This window comes from Emys orbicularis, chromosome 2, assembly GCF_028017835.1.
Source record: "Emys orbicularis isolate rEmyOrb1 chromosome 2, rEmyOrb1.hap1, whole genome shotgun sequence".
Lineage (NCBI taxonomy): Eukaryota > Metazoa > Chordata > Testudines > Emydidae > Emys > Emys orbicularis.
Genome location: NC_088684.1, coordinates 266,743,559 through 266,767,204, shown reverse-complemented (window position 1 = coordinate 266,767,204; position 23,646 = coordinate 266,743,559). Strand labels below are relative to the sequence as shown.

Genomic DNA, 23,646 nt, shown 5'->3' with positions numbered 1-23,646 from the left:
ACTCTTCTCGGGGAGCTGGAGTACAGAAGTCGACGGGAAAGCACTCTGCCATCAACTTAGCTAAATCGACACCACTGCATCGGATCGCAGCACTGCCGATCTAGACGCAAGTGTAGACATGCCCTTAGTCTGCATTTCCTGATTTTTTTTAACATTTGTTTTGGTGTTTAGTAAGATTCTAATGTACTTGCAAGGGGGTCAGGACCTCCATTTTACATCTCATTAGAAAGATGCCACCTCCCACAGCTGAATGCACCCCAAAGATATGCTGGGTATTGGTTCAGTAACAGAAGCAGAACAGTTATATTTTTCTTTGGAATTTTTACTCAAGTACTAACAAGAACCAACTCTGCTTAGCTTATGTGAGATCAGACAAGATCACAGCTTGCAGTGGTATAGCTACAGGCTTATCAGGTTATGTCCAACAACAGACAAATAGTCTTAAAATGGAGAAATCAAACATTGGAGTCCAGGGAGGACTGCAATAAAGAAATAATTCTTTGCAAATTAATGTTAGTGTCTATCAGTAAATATTCAATAAAGCCCTGAATCTGGGCCACATATAGCAACAGATTACATTTTGAACTGAAAGGTATTGAGAGCTATGAGGATTGTCTGTCCAAACCTAAAAACATATCAAGCGACAAGAGGAATGTTTTGCCACATTTTATGAACTAGATGGACTTTCCAATCATTTCTATCATTTAAACCCATAACACAATTATATAGCTCTTCACTTTTATGCTAATTTTAAAGTACCCATATAAAATAAAGAATGATGAAATCATCTAAGACGCTTAAGGCAAATCAATGATTTAGAAAGAACCAAGTAAAATTCAACACTATCGTCAGATCAATTTCTTATTTGATCATTCTTAATTTGTTAGAAATCCCATGCCAGGAGATGTCAACCTGTTGCATTTAAAGATGAGCCGCTGGCTGTTGGTAGTAGTAACACTGGCATCTTCTTTCAAGATTCCAGCAGAATAAGACATTCTTCCTCAATACAACATCCCTTGCTTGCAATGTATGGTTCCAAAAATTCACTTGTATATCTACTGGTCTGTATATTTACTGTAGCTTTACAGTCTAATAAAGAAATGTGCAAACTGAAGGGGGTATTGATCACTAATAAAGTTTCCAAGCTCTGTAATACATGAAATATGCTAAATAATACATCAAGAAGTATTTTCCTTCTGTCCACATTAGACAGAGGTCTTGGAATTTCTGCATGAATAGCAGAAAACAGAGTTCTCACAAGATGAAATCTATAATGATGTTTAATAATGAAGAAACCATGTTTCATCACCATTGCCTATTCAATTAAATTAGTGATTGAGATATTGTGAAATGTTTCAATCTCAAAATGGATGCTGTGGTGGAACATTCACTGGCCATTTTAAGTGTCAATTACTTTCTAGACAGAGTAAATGGCCCTCTAAAGACCATGCAAAATAGCTGTTGATCATTAAAACAGATGTTAGTTGGTCATTAAAAAATTGCTTTTGTTTGTATTGTTCTAATTGAAAAATGCCTGAAAAATATTTTTTTTTCCCCAAAGTAAATCAAGCAGGAGAAGTTGAGCTTTAAAAGGAGTGAAAGGATTTTAATGTAAATCCCTTATAAACTTTATCTACATAATTGCTAGTGTAATGCTATACTTAACTCGGGAAACCTCATCCACTCAGCTAAACAGACTTGAATTAACATCCATGGGAATTCAAAGGTGATATATGGCTTCTGGAGCAAGTCATGATACATGATTAGAATAAGAATACAGTCACAAGAAACAAAAAAATTGAATAGCACAACAGATTTCAAAGTGAATTCCTATCTTATGTCCAAGTCTTCATGAACACAAAATTGCAAATTTCTTGTTTTGCTTTGACAAAAACCAAGAAAAAGTCCTACATTTTGGCTACATGTTTCTTCAAAAGTGAGCACTTTTTCAAATGATTTTTCTTTATGTTTGACAGCGAGTAGGTGTAAGAGTAATTGATAATGCTTGCATCAGCAGGGCAGAATCCCAATTTGACTCATCAAGTTCTCCTCTTTTTTCTACAGATGTTAATAACTACTATGATTCAATAATATTAGTGACATCAGAGCCATACCTATCTTTCTATAAGGGTGAGACCTCGATGCATAAAAAGACTGATTCTTCGAAAGATGTGAAATTATATGGTATTTAAGGATGTAGGGTTACAAACCAAGCTGGAGAGAAAGGACTGCACTGTAACTATTGCTCCTTAAAAGTCTTCTAGAACAGTGGTTCTCAACCAGGAGTACGTGTACCCCTGGGGGTACTCAGAGGTCTTCAAGGGAGTACTCAACTCATCTATATCAGTGTTTCTCAACCTGGGGGTTGCAGCCCTCAGGGGAGTCCTGGGCAGGGTCCAGGGGGGTTGCAAGTGCGGGGCCAGCAGTAGGAGGTGGCAAGCAGGGCAATTGCTCAGGGCCCCATGCCACAGGGGGCCACATAAAGCTAAGTTACATGCTTCAGCCCTGGGTGGTGGAGCTTGGACTTCAGACAAGGCTCACAAATGAAAAAACAGGCTCAAGTACAATATTTATATTCCAATCAATTTATTTTATAATTATATGGTAAAAGTGAGAAAGTAAGCAATTTTTCAGTGTGCTGTGACTTGTATTTTCATGTCTGATTTTGTAAGCAAGTAACTTTTAAGTGAGATGAAACTTGGGGTATGCAAGACAAATCAGACTCCTGTAAAGGATATAATAGTCTTGAAAGGTTGAATACCACTGTTCTAGAAAACTAATTAAACGCTTCCATTTTCCTGACTATTTATTTATTTTTGGAGGAGAAATGTGTGGCCTTTCAATTAGTCTGTCTTGACCAGGAGTTATTACAACTGTCACCAAAAGCATCAATTTTGGCTAGTGACAAATCCAAAGAGCTTGTTTTATGATGGGGGGGGGGGGGGGAACTAGTCACTAGTTATAGAGCTCAGATGTTGGAGATTAACTGCACTGAAACTGGATTTTGCCAGATTCAAATAAAAATTTACAATCCACAACCTTGTAGATACTCATTTTAACAAGCAAATTTCCCATTATGAAAAATAAATAAATTCTGTAGTAGTGCCCTTGAAGGAGCAGCATCAAGAGTATTTTGACCAGAGATTATCAAAATACATGAGATTTTCTTCATGAAGCTAATTTCAAAAGTATAATTTTAATAAAATTTGGATGAACACTTTCTGACCAGCACGAATTTTGACAAGTAGGAAGAACTTCAGTTTAAAGCTACCAAAGCAAATTAAAAATAACAGACTGTAAGTACTAATTAAATGAGTTTCATGTAAAGACATCCACCAATATCTATTATTTTCATATAATCATGTTCACATCTTCCTTTCTACCTCTTTTTGGTATGCTGCTTCTGAGATATGGGCAGATGATATACCAGAGTGATTTTGGTCTTAAAGTGCAGTTCTACACTTGAAGCACAGTAATTTAAAAAGGCAAACACTGTTCCAATACCATTGTGTCAGTAATGCCATAAAAGATTTGTTCCTTTTACAAGTAAAAGATTGGATTGCTGGAAAAAAGAGCATAAGCTTTCGTGGGTAAGAACCTCACTTCTTCAGATGCAAGACTTGCATCTGAAGAAGTGAGGTTCTTACCCACGAAAGCTTATGCTCCCAATACTTCTGTTTGTCTTAAAGGTGCCACAGGACCCCCTGTTGCTTTTTACAGATTCAGACTAACACGGCTACCCCTCTGATACTTGGAAAAAAGAATTCGCCCAGAGATCTGACAACTATGTCATACTTCACCAGTAAGAAAATTTGGCAGGTATAAATGTACCTTCAATTACATCTGTGGGAGGGAGTGAAGAGAGTCTAGCTGTTAAGTCACCTGACTGTGACTCTGTAGATCTGGGATCAATTCTGTCACATGTTGCCATAGACTCTGTCACAAACTTCTTGTGTGACCCTGTGAGTAAGTCATTATCTATTGTGTGCCTCAGTTCCTCATCTATAAAATGGAAAGTAAGGTATTACTCCTATTTCATAGGTGTATTGTCCATTAAAGTCCATTAATGATTGTGAGGTGTTCACATATTACTGTGATGAGGGCCATACAAGTGCTTGAAAGACTCATCTGTGCAAGCCTACTAATCGCCAACAAAAACAAAGGTGTTAGCAGCAGCCAAATTTTACCTATAAACTGAGCAAATTTGATACAGTCATATAGAGAGTAACACCTGTTCCCATTTCTATAGGATCACTTTTCAAAGTAGAATCTCACTTTAAATATTCATCTTCAGTCTCTGAAACAAATGACATCCTAAGAAGGATTTTAAAATAGTAATTAGATTAAACTGTGAGGAAAATAAACTGATTTTAAATTACTCAATCCTCTACCCTACTTCTTTGTGTCCTAAAACTGTGGATCTTTGGGCGATGAGCTGATCAAATACAGATTGTAATATATCTCTAACTACAAAATCTTAAGCGTCTTGAATCACTATAGATTCAAAGGACAGAAGGGACCATTGGGTTCATCTAGTCGGACCTCCTGTAAAACACAGGCTCTAGGAATTATTTTGGGGAAGTTCTGTGGCATACCTTTTAGAAAAACATCCAATCTTCGTCTAAAATTGTCAGTGATGGCTAATTACCACAACCCTTGGTAAGTTGCTCCAATTGTTAATTACTCTCACAGTTAAAAATGTATGCCTTGTTTCCAGTTTGAATTTGTCTAGCTTCAACTTCCAGCCATTGGATCTTGTTATATTTTTCTCTGCTAGGTTGAAGAGCCCATTATTAAATATTTGTTCCCCACAGATACTTATAGACCATAATCAAGTCATCCCTTAACCTTCTCTTTGTTAAGATAAAGAGATTGAGCTCCTTGAGTCTATAACTATAAGGCAGGTTTTCTAATTCTTTAATCATTCCAATTTATCAACATCCAACTTGAATTGTGGGCCCCAGAACTGGACACAGTATTCCAGCAGCGGTTGCACCAATACCAAATATAAGGTAAAATAACCTCTCCACTACTACTTGAGATTTCCCTGTTTATGCATACATTATATCCAACATTTTACACTGATACTTTTCTGAATAGTTTTACAAGTATAAACAAATTTCAAGAGCTATTCCCCTCCAAGAACTCCTCTAATGCCTTATCTAAATGCAGCAGTTGCACCAGTTTAACTTAAATTAGTTTTTAAAAAAGATTTATAGCTAAACTAGGGTAAAAGGCTTTATGGACACCTATTTCCATTTCAACCAGGATTTAGATTAAATTTAGATTAAACTGACTTGAGTTAAATCTTAAATTAAACAAAATAACCTGGTTTAAACAAAAGTAAAACCTGGTTTAAACAAAAATAAGAGCGTCTGCCTTCTGCATCAGTATCACAAAATCAATTTAAAAATCTCACCTTATGGTAAACCAGTGCAGCCTTCTCATGTAGACAAGCCCCAAGAATACCTCCAAGAAGCTCCCAAGGATATCTGCAGAGAACATCTTGCGCCTCATCTCACTTACAGGTACCCCATTTTCCCAAGAAAGATCTGGACTCAGGGACTGGGGTGGGTGCTACCTGTTTCTCTCAGATGTACTGCTGAAGTGGAGAACAGTGACCAGAGAGGAGTGCACCTTTAGCATTTTGCTTGGAGTGGGGGGAAGATGACTGCTGCGAACAGCAAGAACTCTAAGGGTACGTCTACACTTACCGGAGGGTCCGGCGGCAGGCAATCGATGTTCTGGGATCGATCCCGGAAGTGCTCGCCGTCGACGCCGGTACTCCAGCTCGGCGAGAGGAGTACGCGGCATCGACGGGGGAGCCTGCCTGCCGCGTCTGGACCCGCGGTAAGTTCGGACTAAGGTACTTCGAATTCAGCTACGTTATTAACGTAGCTGAATTTGCGTACCTTAGTCCGAAGTGGGGGCTTAGTGGGGACCAGGCCTAAGTAGGTAATCCAGCAGACCTCAGCTGGGAACAGGAAGAGAGCCAGACAATGGCTTTACCAAAGAGATTGATGGGAAACTAATGACTAGTGATCAGTTTATACATTTTGAAAGCTATCTAGAAAAGAGAGGTCTAAATCCTTAAATGAAAGCTTCGTTTAGGAACAGCAGAATTTGTAATGTTCATCAGACCACAACTGTAAAATACGTTATGTAGTATACAAAGATTATCTCAATTGACAAAACTTTTGCATGCCAACTCAGTGAAAATAATTTGGTGCAATAATACTTTAGAATTAGCAGACACAAGTTAGATTTTTATATCATCAAGTTTGTTTTAATTAAATGAACAAGACAGCAAAACAAATCTGGAATTGGGGGGGGGGGGGGATGATCAAACTCTGAAAAGCTAAAACTGTTTGTTCAATTAACCTCACTTTCCAAACAAAACGTTTATGCTCTGATCATACAATCAATCCACGTCAGACAATTCTGAATCCACACAGAGCCCACTGTAGGAGTGTGCCTCAATCTGCACACGTGAGCAGTTTTTTGTATTAAAAAAATCTTTCTGGGAAGGGAGGAGTTCGTGCACAGGGAACACACTGTTCACATAAAACTCATGTTTACAATGAAAACCGTATCAAAACCACAACTCTGAAGTCAGTAACTCCAACAGTTTGGAGGAAAAAACCCAGAAGAATTGGATTATACAAGCTCTTCACCCAAAGGGTGAAGATGACCTATTCAACAAGAAAAAAATCCTTGTGTAGGAAGCACTTTGGCAAAGGCAAAATTAACAACCAACAGCTTGGACGACAGAAGTAATAGTGGATATTTTTTAATTACTTAATCCCTACAGGTGAGACAACAAACGAAAAGCTGTACAGTCATTTTGGTAAGGTGACAAGAGTGCGTCACCCAGTGACTGGGCAACGGGCATCATTATTGTACAGATTTGCCTAACAGGAACAAAAAATGTGCCTAGTGGCAGCACCTTTCCCTGAAGCCAATAACTGCCAAAAACATACACCTTTCTTTGAATAAAAATGTCTGTATTATGCCTGTAAATAAGATGCAATAGAATTACAGAGCTATCAATCTGTGGTTTAATTCTGAATGACTTCTCAGGTAAGAAGCACTAAAGAACTGTCTAGACTTCCAACTTTTAAGATAGCTTTTAGGGCGGTTGCCCCTAAAGACTGAGCATAAATAGAGAAAACATTTCTGAGCAACAACAACATAGGCCAACACAGCTAGCACCATTATCAGCAGTTATAGATACTGAATTCTGCTACTGGTAAATCTGCAACAGTGTTGTCAGCATCTCTTTGGGCCTTTTTTTTCCCGCTGACAGAGTTACAGCAAAGAACAGGTTACTCGAAAGTAACCTGGATTTCATGTAAAATGCTATTTAGTTAGACTCAAATTATAATTCCTATATGCACTCAATCAAAAAACAACCCTTGAAAAGTTTACCAAACATCTATTAGCCAGAGGTGGATAAAGACAAGGCTAGAAGAGAAGTCTAATGTCAGTGACCTGGTGAGAAGCCCAGACCTCTCTACTATTACTGGTAAAGTTGAAAGAGTTTCTATTGAAGTACTATCCTAGGACCCTCCTTTGAGGCTCTATTTTTTGTATCAGCCTCTGGTTAACAGGTGTCTGATAAATTTGAAGCCTTAACTTCTTCAAGCTGCTAGAAAGGAAAAAGATTTCTGTCACCTTCTCAGTCCAGATGTTCCCCACTACAAAGCAGAGGTAAAGGTCTGTGTGAACAGTGCTAAACACGTTTCCTTCACTCTGTCCTCTCCCAGAACCACTAGACTACAGCAAGGAGGAGGGTTTTTGCAACTTTCCCTCAGTCAGCCTGTTTTAGGTGGTCCTCCCTCATTAATAACATCAATGGGAACCTCTGATGTTGCTCACAGCTTTAAAACATAATTCTGGACACCCTTCACTGTTATGCATAGTTTTCTGACTAGCAGAAGTGAAAATGACCTGTCTTGTGAATTTCACTGTGCAGATGCTTTGAGAAAATCTATGAGCAGCAACAGACAAACTGGAACCAACTTTAACTTCAGGACGACAACGTGGTCCACATTCCACATTTGGGAAATTCTTTGCAATCCTAAGTCTTTGGTTTTCAATGAAGGCTTAAGTTCTGCAAATATTGATTAGATATCACCCTCCAACACATACATTAGGAAAAAAGTCTTTCACTTGCCTGGGGTGAATTTCAAGCCAGGTCATTCTGCGAACCAACAACATTTCAACCAGAGTGCACATCAGACTAAAATTATTTCTTTTCAGATAAACAGAATGTTAGTATAGTTTTAGTTCTACCATTACTTTCTGTACCAGTGCCAACAACTATGGACAGGAGAGTTCCAATTTCATTGGGGACTTGTTAAATATTTAACAAAAGTGGCTAGAGACAATTTAATTGTTGTTTTCCTATTTAAAAAAAAACATTCAAATGTGTATTATGATGAATTTAGGACCATGGGAAAACACACAAAGCTTTAATACATCATTAAAACAACTGCTTTTTTTTTTTTTTTAAATGGTACTCTCTTTGGTGCTGATGAAAATTTTCATTAACACCAAATAAAGTGTGTAAAGTTATTTAAGCACTAGGCTAATGGCATTTTTAGGTTGGTACTATAGGCATATATACACTAGAATTGTAAGTCAACCTATGGGAGGTCGATTTACAACTACCGCAGTAATTACTGTGGTGGTTTATGTCCACACTACCCTTCCTTCTGTCGGTGGTGCGCATCCTCGCCAGGAGCGCTTCCACCGACTTAAGTTAGGCAATGTGGGGGGCTGAGAGCCTGGGCATTCAGCACCACATGCAGCTCCCTGCCGGGAGTCCAGCTGCTCCAGCCCAGCTCCCTGCTGGGAGCCCAGGTGCTGTCCAGAGTCTCCGAGCCCCTGCAGGGACCAGGAGCCACCCTGACTTTGGGCATGGAACTCCCCTCCCAAAGCCCTGCTGTGGTGGGGAGCAGAGAGCCCGTAGGGGCAACTGGGCTCCCAGAGGCAGGGATCCAGAGGGAGAGAGAGAAGGGGCAGCCACGAGCCTCAGTGCAGTACCAGGGCTCCCTGCAGGAAGCAGGGAGCCTTCAGGCAGCAACCCAGCTGGCAGAGGGGAGCCCAGGCAGCAGCTGGGCTGGGAGCCAGGGGGCAGGCAGAGCTCTGCTAGGAGCCATGAAATTGGCAAGAATGACGGTCAGTCGAAGTAAATAACGGTGTCTACATGGACACTGCATCGCCCTAACTACACCGACATAAGTCCTACGCCTCTCGTGGAGGTGGAGATATGTCGGTATAGTAGGGCACTTACATCAACGGGAGCAAGGCTGTAGCGTGTACACTGACATAATTAGGTTGACATAAGCTGCCTTACGTGTAGTGTAGACCAAGGGTACTAGGAATAAAGAGGCTTCTACACTGTGCTTCTTACACTAGAGAAAGGAAACATTTCTCTTCCCGCTGTAATTTTATTGTGCAAAGCTAAGGAATCTGTTACAATTCACCAAGCAAAAGACACAACAAGTTTTGAAGTTAGAGTTACAGTACAGGACACCTCAAGGTAGTTAGGTATAGTGAAATTTCACCACCTTTCAATTCATTTAGCCTACTGACTATGGTTCCCATTTCAAAACAGGTGAAAACATGCAAAGAAAGTTCTGTTTCAGAAGCATTTTGTAACCCATAGGAAAAAAGCAAAATCAACGCAACTTGTTGGCTTTTCCCAACTCAATTAGATCTTGCCAATTTTCTAAAACTTTATTTTAATGAAATAAAACAATGTAGTTCAAAGCTTCACCACAAAATGCCTGTAAACTGTATGGCAACCAAGGGATTTAATCAACATTTCCATGACTATTTTGGTATGCTGACACTATGTACAATATTATACAGCAAATTCATATATGCAGCAAAAATAAAAATACACTTGTAAAGAGCTTGAGTCAAGATCCCTTTGTTCAAGGTCAATATACCTTAGATTTTTTTAAACTGTTTTTTTAAGTTCATTTTTTTTAAAAAGCTTTTCACAAATCAGCATTTTCAAACATCAGAACTATTCCAATACTACTAACATGAAGGGACTGACAATATGCTTACTGAAGTTCTCTTAACGTATCTGGCCATAAACTAGGTGAGGAATGCAGAGGTTCTGCAGAGTAAAAAGGCAGAATAGCAGGCCAGAGTTGGGGCACTGAAAGCCCTGGAGACAGTTGTCTCCTCAGTGAGAAATAGCCCTATTTAGTTGCGAACCAGCCATGGTGGGCTTTTGTAGCAAGCCTGAACAGATATGTATTTTAGAGCAAAAACTGCCACATTTTCACTGCTGTTGATCATTCCTGGATCTCTTCCCATAGACAAGTGGATTTCTTTTTGTAGATTTCAGAAATTTAATTACTGTTTTTAAACTACAGAAGCTTTGCAAAATGCGTGATTACACAAGAGCTCAACTAACTGTGCAACCAAAACTACTACATTATACAACTTCCAAAGTAAATCATCAAAACTCGGGAGCTGCAGCCCAGCCATGGTAAGAGCTGGGCGGGCAGCTGCGAGGATCCATGGTGGACCCTCCACTTGCCCTGGGCGTGGGGCCCAAACAGCCCCTCACCCAGTGTCCCTGCACCCCCAGGCCTCCCGCCCAGGGCAGGCGGAGGAACTGGTGCCCATGGTTCCTCACAGCTGCCCGCCCAGCTCTTACCATCAGAAACCTGCGCAGAAATGGTCCACGGATATAAAGCGGATACCCATGGATTTGCAGGGCTCTACTTCAGACTACTACAAGAATAACTCACGGGTACAGGGCTGCCAATTCAGGCAGTAGCCCATATGTCCATGCTTCTCTCCTTTGCAAGCACACATGCTAGAATCTTAAAACTAAGAAAGCTTGAATTCTGCAGAAATGAAAGGAGCCACCAATCACCAGGGAATGCTTTTTAAGTACTTCTGGCAAGCAAATTTAGCAAGACCTGTTTATAACCAGTATTAAGAGATTACTTCCCTTTTTCAAAGGGTAAAAGAAACTTACACACTCAGCATACTATATCTAACTGCTAGAATTACCTAAATAATGCATTAAAATAAAACTCAGAAATTCAAATTTTACTGAATTTCAAGAAAAAAAAATCTATAAGCAATTATTAAAAGCATTAAAAATACTGACTACTTTGGATAACCTGCATTAATTTCAAAAGTGAACAGCTCTAGACACATTTTCACCTTCATCTAACCATTTGTTATTTAACATCATAGCTTAACAATTGCTTTTCAAAGACAATGAACTTCAAAACTAGTAATTTAAAAAAAAAATGTAGTTTCAGGACTATCACCTGACTGTGGTTTTACAATCACATTTTTCTAGTTTTAAAAAAGGTCTCTCCCCTGTTATGTGAAAGACCCACACAGAAGGGAAAACTAATTGACTATACAGGATTTCCAATTAAACTTACTTGGGGATGGGTAGGAAGGAAACAAGCCAGAATAGGGAAAGAACAGGTTAAAAATATTTAGAGAAGTTAGATTTAGTCAAGTTGGCAGGCCCTGATGAAATTCACCCTAGGGTACATAAGGAACAAGCTGAAGCAATCTCGGAAACATTAATGATTATTTTTGAGACCTAATGGAGGACAGGAGAGGTCCAGAGGACTGGAGAATGGCACAAAACAGTACTTATCTTTAAAAAGGGGATCAAAGAGGGCCAGTCAGCCTAACTTCAATAACTGGAAAGATACTGGTACAAAATATCAATTTGTAAGCACCCAGAGGATAAAAGGATAGTAACTAATAGCCAACATGTATTTGCCAAGAACAAATCATGCCAAACTAATTTCTTTTTCTGACAGGGTTACTGGGGAAGTGAAGAAGGGGGAAACCTTGATTTTAGTAAAGCTTTTAAAACAGTCATATATGACATTCTCATAAGCAAACTAGGGAGGTGAAGTACTAGCAGGTGGGTGCAAAACTGGCTGAAAGGCCATACTCAAAGAGTAGTTACCAACGGTTCACTGTCCATCTGGGAGGTCATATCTAGTGGGGTCCCGCAAGAGCCAGTCCTGGGTCTGGTACTATTCATTTTCATTAATTACTTGGAAAGTGGTGGGGAGAGTTTATACAATTTGCAGATGACACCAAGTTGACAGGAGCTGCAATAACTTTGGAGAACAGGATTAGAATTCAAAATTACCTTGACAAGTCAGAGAATTGGTCTGAAATCAAATGATAAAATTCAGTAAAGGCACGTACAAAGTGCATAAATACAAAAAGGGGAATAACTGGCTAGGCAGTAGTACTGCAGAAAATACGGGAGTTATAGTGGATTTCAAATTGAATGAGAAAAATGTGATGCAGCTGCAAAAAAGGCTAATATTCTGGGGTGTATTAACAGTAATATGGTACACAAGACACAGGAAGCAACTGCTGTCCCACTCTAATCAGTGCTGGTGAGGTCTCAGCTGGAGTACGGTGTCCCCTTTTGGGCTCCATAGCTTTAAAAAAAAAATTAAAAAAAAAGATATGGACAAATTGGAGACCGTCCAGAGAGCAACAAAAGTGATAAAAGGCTTAGAAAATGAGTATGTTTAGTCTTCAGAAAAGACGACTCCAGGGAGAACCTGGTAGCAGTCATCAAATATGTTAAGGGCAGTTATAAAGAGGACAGTGATCAATTGCTCTCCGTGTTGACTGAAGGTAGGACAAGAAGCAATCCGCTTAATTTGCAAAAAGGGAGATTGAGGTTAAGACAGAAAAAACTTTCTAACTATAAGGATAGTTAAGTTCCAGAACAGCCTTTCAAGGGTGGTTGTGGAATCCCCATCACTGGAGGTTTTTAAGAACCGGTTAGACAAACTGTCAGGAATAGTGTAGGTATACTTGGTCCTGCCTCTGCATGAGGGGCTATACTAGATGACCTCTCGAGGTCCCTTCTAGACCTGTATTTCTATGATTCTATGAAGCGAAAAAAATGAGGGTTTTTCCCCCCCACACTGTATCTTCTGTGTTAATTATAATAAGAATAGGTAAAAAAAAAAAATCATGTGTTTTTTCAAACTGAAGATGTCCCTTAACAGTATCAGAAAATAAATGTGATGGTATACAATAGAAAGTTTTCCCTCAAGACTAAAAATCCAGGGAACTGAATTTCTGATTGGTCCAGAACAAATGCTTGTAAAAGTTTACTGTTCTTGGAAGCCTTTTGTATTCAATCTTCCAAATAATCATTTTTGCAACCATCTTCCACATACTCTTAACAACAGATATCTCGAGAATTGCTGGAGTCAGAAATTAAATCTTCATACCATTTGACGGATGAGAGAATTTGCAGCCTTCAAAGTGTTTCCTAGACCACCCACCCTCTCATTGATAATCACATAGACTTCTCCTCCCTTCCCATCTGTGACTGAGCAGCATCCTGAAGACACTGCTTCCATGGTAGATTAAAAAAAATACTTCTCTAACATTTACTGCTTTTAATGTATTTAGCTTATTGAACGCTATCTACTTCCCCGCCCCCCCATTTCCTTATCCCTCTGCACACATGCTTTGCTGCTATCAGGTTTTTATCTGTCTGCCTACACCTGGGTTTTCTTCTCCTCTGCATTTACACCCCAGCCACCTACTCTTCTCTCCCAACTGCCCTGTTCATTTTCCCTGATGGTGAATGCCCACTCCACCAGTTGCTCACTTCCTTTCCTCCATAGCAATGGCCCCCAAGAAGGCAAGCTGGCTCCTTGTTTCCAGCTGTTTCAATAGATATTTAGTGTCTTTTTGCAATGAATGTCCTGGACTCCTGGTAGACAAGAGAAGCCAGCAGCCTGTGACATATCAGCTCTCTGCAAAATCTCTACAAACCCATCTAGAAACTCCTGTTATAAAATATTCCATTTTAGCTTTGATGGTTATTGTCAGGCCCCTCTGTTCAGTAGTGATTTAGTTTGGCATTTTATAGTATTGAATATATCACATTCTAAAGTTTAGATCAATAATTTCTTATATCTAAAATTCTTCCAGTTTGTTTAAGTTCACAAGTCACTAAAGGTAATCAACATTAACTATTCCCATCCAACTTCAGTGAAGTTTTAGTATCTAGATAATATCAATTGAATTAGTTTGTGAAGGGAAAAAATGTAGTAGATGATCTAAAAGGTTTCATGTTGTATATACTAATATTGTTCAAATAATAAAATTTTAACAGTCATCTATTCACCTGTACATTAAGAATATGACAAAAACCAAACAGGTTTTCACAGATCCTCATAAACTTAGACATAGCAGGATGCCTGAGATCATTTCATATCAACTAATACCTGCTTTTAGATAGATTTGGAGTACACATGGCCAAAACTGAACTCCCTATCTAAACTCAAATTCTGCCTCCTTACGTTTTCCATCGTTGATGACAAAGACGCTCCGTCACTCAGGCATGACCTGGAAGTGATTTTTCACAACTCCCCCCTTGACCTACAGGATGTATTCAAATATTGCATCTTCTTTTCTCTGTTTGAAGTTCAGATCTTTTCTTCCCATTCCCACATCTAACCTACTCACCGGGCTTTATTACCTCCTCCTCTCAGGCTCTCTGAAACCCGTATCTCCCCCTCCAGTGCTCTGAAAACACAACTGCTAGGATCATTTTCCTTGCCTGTTAGTCCACCCTGCCACGATACACACATTTTGAATCCTTCTATTGATTTCCCCCCTTTTCCACTAAGTCAAATTCAAGTTTCTTCTCCTCGCCTTCAAGACTCTTCATGATTATCTTTTCCCTGCCAACAATGCTAGCTTTAACTGCTCACCTCCCTCAGGCTGGCTGTTCCTACGCATGGAATCCCCTCCTGGAACTGATAGATAACCCCACAAGACCCACATCTGTGACTCCTACAAGAAACTGGCCAACAAATAATAGATTATGGGCTGTATGGTATAGCTATTTTGTGCATTGTTTGTCACCATAGATTTTAAGCTCTTCAGGACAGGGACTATGCTTCCACGTGTGGAGACCTGAATACAAACACAAGATAGTAATTTTGCCACTTCGCTGTGAATATTTGCTTTTATTCTGTCACACTCCAACAATTTTTTTTTTTTTAAAACCACTGGCTGCACAATCACATCACTTCCACTACCACTGGTAGTGTAGCCAAATTTTTATGCTGCATGTTAAAGGTGGATATATTTTAGTGTAGTCTATGTGTGACTTTCCTTGGGCGATAAGAGAAGGGAATATGTCAAAAGCCTGCAATAACCCTGGAATAAACTTTACCATTGCCAGAGAGACTGAATACTCAACCTAATATAAAAACATGCTTTACTTGTATTATACCAACACATAAGGCTTGTCCACACAGTTTGGGGTGTTTTTGGTATCACTATAATTACACTGATTAGAAACCAATATAGTTACAATGGTACAAACTTCTACTGCAGATACAGTTATATACCAGTACAAAGATGCTTATATCCGTACATCTTATTTCAGGAATAAGCTTTATTGATATAAGCACTTTTATGTGTGTATAACTGCATCCATACTAAACGGTTGTACCACTTTATCTATACTGGTCTCTAAAACAATACAATTATAGCAGCACAAAACAAAACAAACAAACAAAACCCTGTGTATAGATAAGCCCTTAATAAAGTTAGGTCAATTTTTGCTTTACCACAAAATACTGGACCAGATTCAGGACTGAATAAATTCAAAACATCAGCACATTGTACCACTTAGTCATCTGTTTGCTCAAAGAAGAATTGGAAACCAGGAGAGTGAAAAATTGAAGTGATTTTTAAAACTAACTTTAAAAGGAGAGGAATGGGTGAGTTTAGGCTTCTAGTTTAGTGTTTAAAACTCCAGTGTTGGGTGGTGCATGTTGTTGGGTTTTGCTTTTTTTAAAACAAAACTTAAAGTTAATGAAAAAAATCATGGGAGTATTTCCATTCAACTAATTCGCTTAGATGTAGTCATTCCCTTGCAGTAGTTCCAATCAAAACATTCCAACACTACAATAATGAAACTGACTAGAAAATGAATAAATACAAAAGTGAAATCAGTCTATTTTCACTGCCTAAACTAAGAGAAATGCAAAGAATAAACACATTCAAAATAATAGAGAGAAAAAAATGACATTACTAATTTTACTTCAGTTAATAGTCCTAGGTCCTTTTAGCATTTAGTAAAGTTTTTTTTTTTTTTTAAATATGCTATCTAACTTGACAATATCTATCCATTTAAACAAAATACAGTATGTTCTCAATAAGTTTTCTGTAACCCTGAAATTGGAGACATATGGGAAGTACTGAGATAACTTTACTTCTGTATTGGTATAATTAGTGACATATTGGAACAATCAGCAGTATATTTTAGTGCAATTACAGTACACACTAGCCTGTATTTAAAATCAGGTAGCCCGTTACATTTATTGGGTATTATGATCATGGATGTATCAGCAACACCCAGTCAAGAAGTTCCAGTTGTGTTCAAACACCTAATTCCAATTCATAAAAATGATACGAGTATGCCATACATCTTAATGGTGTCAAAGTAAAATGCATGCAATTTAAACCTTTGTATAACTATTTCAGAGCACAGATTTTATCTGCATAAATAGGCTCTGCCAGTTTGTTCTATGCACTTTGCTTTACTGGTCACAATTTAACATTATTTCACTCAATTATGCTATTTTTATGGAATGTAAGCTAGACATGATTTCTGAATATGTAAATAATTCTTAGGTTTTTTATAACACAAAATCACTTCCGTTTATTTCATTTTGTGTCGTTTAACAAACACTCTTTATTCTGAAAGGCTCACATTCACTTATGCAAACATTTAGGACTACTTGTTACACATACTAAAAATACACTGTGTGTGTGACCTCTATCAATCACAACACACTGAATTTTTCACTCCAAGGGGGGAAGGAGAGAACAGAAGGGGAAGTAGCCTTCTATTCCCTTTACATATTCCAGTATCTACACTACATTATCCCTCAACACCACTGTATACATCCATGAGGCCCTGCATCACCAATCATTCAGTCCAGGTGGACTTGAGAACTTGAACTTATTTCTCCTACGTTTACTCACAGTGAGAATGGGTTCAATATTCAGCTGCCATCCCCACCCCTTCAAGTGCTCCTATATTGGACCTTGATCCTCCAAACACTACACATGTGCTTCCCTTTACTAAGGTAAGTCCCATGGAAATCAATGGAACTATTCATGGTAGTAAAAAGTTAAGAAAAAAAGTGTTAAGTGTTTGAAGGATCAATGCCTTGGGGAGCAAGTAAGTAGAACCAGAAACTAAACCCAGTCTCTTGAATGGTAGTGTAGAACAGAAGCTTATCAGGCTGGCAAAGAAGTTCATCTATCATGTATTGAAGTGTAACATTTAGAAGAACAGCACATTAAAAGAAGAAAATTATTAATCCAAGTTAACCTGTGAGCATTTTCTTATGCCCTAACAAATTATAAGCAATTTAAACAACTGAACAACAGAAGAAGACTAATAGTAGCTGGAAATCTGATGCTTCAAAGTCTTCGGAAGAATAAGTAAAAATGTATTCTGTTTATTAAAAAAATCTAAAATGTAATCTAATTAAGATGTTACCATATCCAAGGCCTTTAGAAGTCAGCTCGAAAATGCAACAATACAAAAAAAAAATTAAAATTTAATCAATCTCTTGGTGGCTTCACTGAAATCTACTACTTTTTGGAAGAATAAAAGAATTAGTTCAGTTTAGAAGACCCAGGGCAATTACCTCCAGTGGAAGTGATCACCATATTTTGGTCTCAGTGCAGGCTTCTCACCATGGTGTAAGGCATGTCATTTAATGTGAAGTTGTGCTCATGTCAGTTGTAACTATTTCGCTTGTTACTTGAATAAAATTTAAGTCAGATTACTACTGCTTAAATAAAAGTCAATTAAAAACAACTCACCTCCATCCCTCTCTCTAACTCTGTGAGTATGCACACTTTTTGCTTTACTGTGCCCTGTGGTGTCACCATATTTGTTTTCGGGGCTATCAGATCGCCGCAACATTTTATTTGGTGGTGAAGGATCTGTGGTGTCTCGCATCTTGTCATGACGGTGATCACCACCACTGGGGTGACTCTTTGATGAGTATTTAAGAGTCTGCAAAAGATGAGAATATGTTTTTAATTGGATTTCATTTTTATAGCAGTTAATATTACTTCCAACTACTACAAATTCTAAATTTACAAGATATTTAAGATTTTTCACTTTCTAATGTAAATGTTAGTGATAAAATTATTTCTAAGGTATATTTGAGTGACATATCAGCATTTTAGGAAGACAAGTAGCATAAAGCTTCCCAATTTTAATTATCCCATCTACAGTAAGAAATTTTATTCTTATTTAGCTCTTATATCATATTCCCCCACTGTGGGCTCAGAGGTGAATATCTGCTATAATACGATATTAAAATTAAACTTCAATTCCTTGAATTCTAATTCATCTTGTGCTATATACACATTCAACACTACATAGACTGCTGACTTTCTTCTTTTTTGGGAGGAGGAGGAGTTCAGTTACTTAATAAGTAATGGAATAAAAACAGAAGTTATTTACAAATTCTGCATGAACCAGTGTATGTACTGCAAGTTTAATTCGAAGTCACTTAAGCTCACCCACCACCTTGAATTTCCAGAACAAACTTTATTTGGGCACAAGAACAACTAAGATAGTATTAAAAAGGACGTTAAAGTGGGGGAGAGGGGTGTGAGGTGGTGTAGAGGGGAGCTTAATTTGTGTTCATTCTGAAATATTTACACATTGGAAGCAGCATTTATCAGCATCTTTCACCTGCTCATTTTCACAATGCAAACCTCTGGATGGGGAATGTTTACATTTAGATGAACTGTCACTAACAGCTGCTTTCAATTGTCACATTTTGTTTCACAACTAGTCAGCCTAATGCCCAGAAATTCCATAAAACAGCCCCTCAAATGTGTCAGGAGAGCACAAAACCCCACTCCCCTACCCATGGGAATAGGTGTCCTCAAAAAACCACAGCTAGCACTCCCCAAGAACCAGGTTTTCAGGCTAGGAAGGGAGTATGTTATGCCTCTCAGAAATACAAGTAGTTTCTCAGTGGCATGAGGATTTGATGCAGGTTTCTGAGTGCAAGCTGCAGCCCCAGTGATCCGGTGGCTACGGTGTGCCCTGCTCAGGTCACAGCTCCCAGCAGGGATTTGGGGAGCAAGCCAGGGGCTTTCTCTGGCCTTTGGAGAACACGTTTTACTAACTGTTTTTCACTAAATGCGATACTGACTCATTCTCCCGCCCCCTGCCTTCTCCCGGCACTGAGGGCCGAACCCTACACAGGACCTCGCTAGGCCTCGCCTAGCCTCCCTGCCTCTGCCCCGCCGGGCGCCAGAGGGAACCGGGACCCCGCACCCGTCCCACATAGGCGCCCCCCTCCCCGGTACTAAGGGGCTCGTGAGTGGAGGAGGAGGGGAAGTGGCAGCACCGCGGCCTGCGTCGGCGGCCGAAGCCTGTGCTGGAGTAGCTCCCCCCCCCCCCCTCCGCTCTCTCCCCCGCTCCTCCTCCTGGGCCTAGCGGCCAGCGCTGCAGGTACCTGGTAGGGCTGAGAGTCCCCCCTGCGGTCGTGACAGCTGGAAGAGAGAGAGAAAGCGACGTTAGCGAACAACCGTTACCGGCCGCCGAGGGGGAGGGGTACCACAAACATGGCGGAGGGGCTGGGGGAGCCCCCCGCGGGGTAGGGGGAAAGGGAGGAGGGGATTTACCCATCACTGAGTCTCTGCTGTTTCCTCGCATACATTACCATCAATGCCCGGCCTGTGTGTGTGAGTGTGAGGGGACCAGGAGGGGACGGCCGCGGCCGGGCCACAGGCGCCGAGGGGGGGGAGGCAGCGCTCCGCCTCACCACCGACCGGGACAGGGAAGGGGAGGGAGGGAGGGGGCGGCTCAGGCAGCTCGGCTGGGAGCAGCGCTCACGGGCCCATCTCCTCTCCGCACAGCGAAAGGGGAGACGCCACAGCTCGGCCCCGCACACTCTGAGACACTGAGGAGCACAGACTCCTCCGCCGCTGCCTCCTCCCCCCGCTGCTCCCACCACCGCCGCCGCTCCTCCAACTACATCCGGGAAACTCGGGCGACGCCTTGTTCGGTTAACGTCGGGTGTTTTCGGCTGTTTTCGACACGCTCCTCCCACTCGGCCCCCTCTGCTCTTGGGCGGCTGTGCCTTCGGGAAGCATCGGCTATTTCCGCCGAGTCCAACGCCCTCACTCTTCCCCTTCGGACAACATCGGCCATTTCCGCCACCAGCCTACCGCTACCGTGTAACGAGCTCCCCCAGCCTTTGGAAAACATCGGCTATCGCCGCAGACAGCTCCTCCGCATTCGGAAGTTCTCGGGTATTTCCGTGACCCTTCACCCCTCGCCCTGCGGCCACTCCCGGTTGGAACGCTCGGAGAAAGCAGCTGTTCGGAGAGCCGGGCTGGCTGATTGGCCTAGAGCCCCTCGCCTCTTGGGTGGCATGGCGAGCTCCTGAGAGGCATGCTCCGCTTTGCTGCAGACAGCCTGGGGTGAGAGCGCTGGTTACCGGTTAGCGCAGCCCGCTTTCCGGCTGGTGGGGGAGGCTCTTTGTCCAGGTTGGGTACAGCAGGGGCAATGGCAAGGGAGAGGGTCTCCCCCAAGCCCGACTGAGAAATGGGAGGGTAGAAAGGGAACCATCTTGTGTACGTCCTGTCTCCTGGGAGGAAACTCGGGAGGGGGAAGGGTAAAACAGCCCTTTGGGAGGCTTGCTCCTGGCTGCATGGATGTGTGAGTGTGCCCCCTGTGCTGCCCTTTGCGGCGCTTGTTTGTCTCGCAGCAGCCCCAGTGGGTGTTTAAGTCTTAAGACTCGAAGGCTGGGGCTTTGTTCCTGTCTCTGTTAGGAAAGTGCCTGAGTTGTCACCGCCATAGTTGCTGTGGGAGTTAGATGGCAATAATAAGAGCCGCCCCTGTGGGGTTTCCCCTCTCAAATTGTCAGGCTTTTGGTGGCAGTGTTGTTTGTAGCGTGCCACAGCAGCCACTGATTGAAGCCCCGGAGAACACTCTCTTTGTCTCCACTTAGTAGTAAGAGGATGGAGAGCAACGAGGGCTGGGGTACATCCCTGGCACCCTCGCACCTGCAATCAGTTCCCAGAGCAAGCATGTAATGTTCATGATATGGCTCTTCTGTGGAGACAGTAGGCACTGTGACAGTGCTCTCATGCAGACTGCTCCCTGTATCCTCCTGAGGAGAGCGAAGAAAAGCAGCTCTCCAGAGCAGAGGCGGGCAGCTAGCTTGCACATTACAAAACATACTCATCTAATCTGAAAAGCTAAGTCTCCTTCTAACCCATGTCCACGTGCGTTTGAAAATAGAGTGTTGAATTGATTCACTATAGGCAGACCTGGAAAGTACTGTGAGTGGAGGTGGTACAGTACTTGTGGTTAAGTACAGTATCAGATGGAGAAAATGTCTTTCTTTATCCTTGACTTTGAGTGAATATTTCTAGTGACAATCACTAAATTTCTGTCCTCCATAGAAAAGACTATATTTGTAGATTACAGTTTTATATTTGTGACCAAGCACTGAAATTCTGAGCCCAAATGTAGTTGTTGTTTTTTTTTCCAATAAAGTCATGATAATAGGAAGCTACAGTGAAAATTATTGTGACAATTTTTCTGTAATGAAGGGTTAGACTTCATTATATGTAAACATTCAGTAACTATCAGAAGACACTCACTAAAGCACTCAGTAAATAAATGGAAATTCTGGAACCTTGAATTTTGGCCCTGATCCCTAGACAGAAAGAGGCTGGGAACACCACAGAAGTTGTATCCTTAGGTATGTTAAACTTAAGTCTGGGGAGGTTCCGGTTTTGTTTTGTTTTTTTAAAAGCAGAATGTTGTTTACCATAGCTGTACCTGTGCTGGTTTGTTAGTGGAGGGTTGTTCACAGAAACCCAGCTACAGGCTTTTTTGTTTTGTTTTTCCTTTTTAAATGAAAGTGCTGAATGGTGTCGCTGAGAGAGGACTCTGAAAGTGGTGGCAGAGTCCACTAAGAGGGTGGAGCCTGGATGATGACTCAGCAGGGAGCTGTTCTGCAGGGTTACAATAATGAGCTGGTGAAATGCGTTGAAGACTTATGCATGCAAAGAGAAGAACTGAACAAGCAGATCCAGCAAGCGGAAGTGGAAAAGAATAAACTCCAGCATGAAATCCGAATCCTGTCTGAGCAACTGGAGTGTGTCTGTGAAAACTTGGCCCAGAAGACAGCCTCACGGAACGAGCTTGATAAAATCCTTGCTGAAACTGAAACTGCTTATATGAAGATTTTGGATAGTTCTAGAATGCTGCTAAATGTCCTGAAGAAGGAAGTGGGGAATTTAAACAAAACTGCAGAGCTGAAAAGCAACGTAACCTGAAACAGCTAAATGCTTGGACTCTAACACAATTACAGTTCCTCTTGTTCAGAAATGAGGTTAGCCACAGAACCCTGTGATGAGCATATATCTGCGAAAGGGTTCTACCTTAACTTTTGTATATGTTTTAGCACATTTAAAATCATGGAAAATAATGTACAATACAGATAAATAAAGCTGCTGTTTTGCTAAACATTTCTATATAATTATCTAAACAAACTAGCACATATGAAGAATTACATAGACTTTGCAAATAGATTTGAGGAAAATAGAGGTCAAATTTTGGACCAACCAACTTTGACATTATGCCTCTTTAATAACTGTAAGGGAAGGTCAGCAAGGAAAGGATTCTCTTGATTTACCACTCAAGCCCTGAATGTTTACAACTGAGTTTCAATCTGATTTCTTATTACTCCTTAAATCTGAGAGGAAAGAACACTTTTGTCTCTTTTCAGTCACTCCTATAGCAATGGCAAGAATACATGTTTATGACTTCTTTGAGAAATCCGATCCAGTTAATCCAATTCAGTTCTCTCTTACCTGGGGAACATTGCAACTGAGGCCTTGGAAGAAGGGATGGTATAAAATGAGTGGGCAGGTGGTAGATTCTGAACATGGACAAAATATTTCTGACTCCTTTTGGCTGAGTCAAGATGATGATGAATTTCAGCTGTTACTGGCCAAATAAAAATCTGCAAATGTTTTCCTCTTTTAGGGGTCTGTTCTCTATCTGAAATGTTCCCATAACTCAATCTCAATATTATTTATTTTTATTAAGATGGCATCCAGAGACTGAGCAGTTTCAGTTGCTTTCAGGCCCACCTAAACCCCCTTTAAAATAAATGGAACAGGAAGGCTTACGTCAAAATATGTTAAAATAGTTACATGAAAAAAAGACATACTATTTAAAAGATGCTCTCTCCGAAAATTGAATTTCCAAAATTCAAGTTGTTCGTGTCCTTGTAAAGTGCATGGCAACTATAAACTTGCATACTGGGAGAGAATAGATCCCTTCATTTTTATAGTAGATGGCTATGTGTGGTATTCTAATAGGAAACAAACTTTTGAGTCTTTAGAACTCAAGACCATACATTACACAACTATTATTTATAAGGATTTCTGCAGCCCTTATCACTGTAGTATCTTTCTACAACTTGTTTCAATGACAATTTTTTACATAACTTTGTCAAAGTTGTTTGCCTACTGAGTTCATCTTAGCTGATGGTAAAAGAC

The 23,646-nt window shown here is 40.5% G+C and overlaps 2 protein-coding genes across 3 annotated transcripts in view; one reads left to right on the top strand and one right to left on the bottom strand.

Moving 5' to 3' along the window:
- Nucleotides 1-19,871, bottom strand: part of WAC (WW domain containing adaptor with coiled-coil) — a 111,415-nt gene extending 91,544 nt beyond the window's left edge. For both annotated transcript variants that reach the window (XM_065398120.1, XM_065398119.1), the window contains exons 1-3: nucleotides 19,747-19,871; nucleotides 19,578-19,614; nucleotides 17,917-18,112 (exon numbers count right to left, since the gene is read on the bottom strand). In XM_065398120.1, coding sequence (XP_065254192.1) covers nucleotides 17,917-18,112; nucleotides 19,578-19,614; nucleotides 19,747-19,787 — 274 coding nt within the window. In that variant the 5' untranslated portion in view covers nucleotides 19,788-19,871. The remainder of the gene's footprint in view (nucleotides 1-17,916; nucleotides 18,113-19,577; nucleotides 19,615-19,746) is intronic.
- A 2,200-nt stretch (nucleotides 19,872-22,071) lies between these two features.
- Nucleotides 22,072-22,416, top strand: LOC135873862 (microtubule nucleation factor SSNA1-like). Its single transcript, XM_065398473.1, has one exon. The coding sequence runs from the start codon at nucleotides 22,072-22,074 to the stop codon at nucleotides 22,414-22,416; it is 345 nt and encodes a 114-aa protein (XP_065254545.1).
- Nucleotides 22,417-23,646: the final 1,230 nt, after the last annotated feature.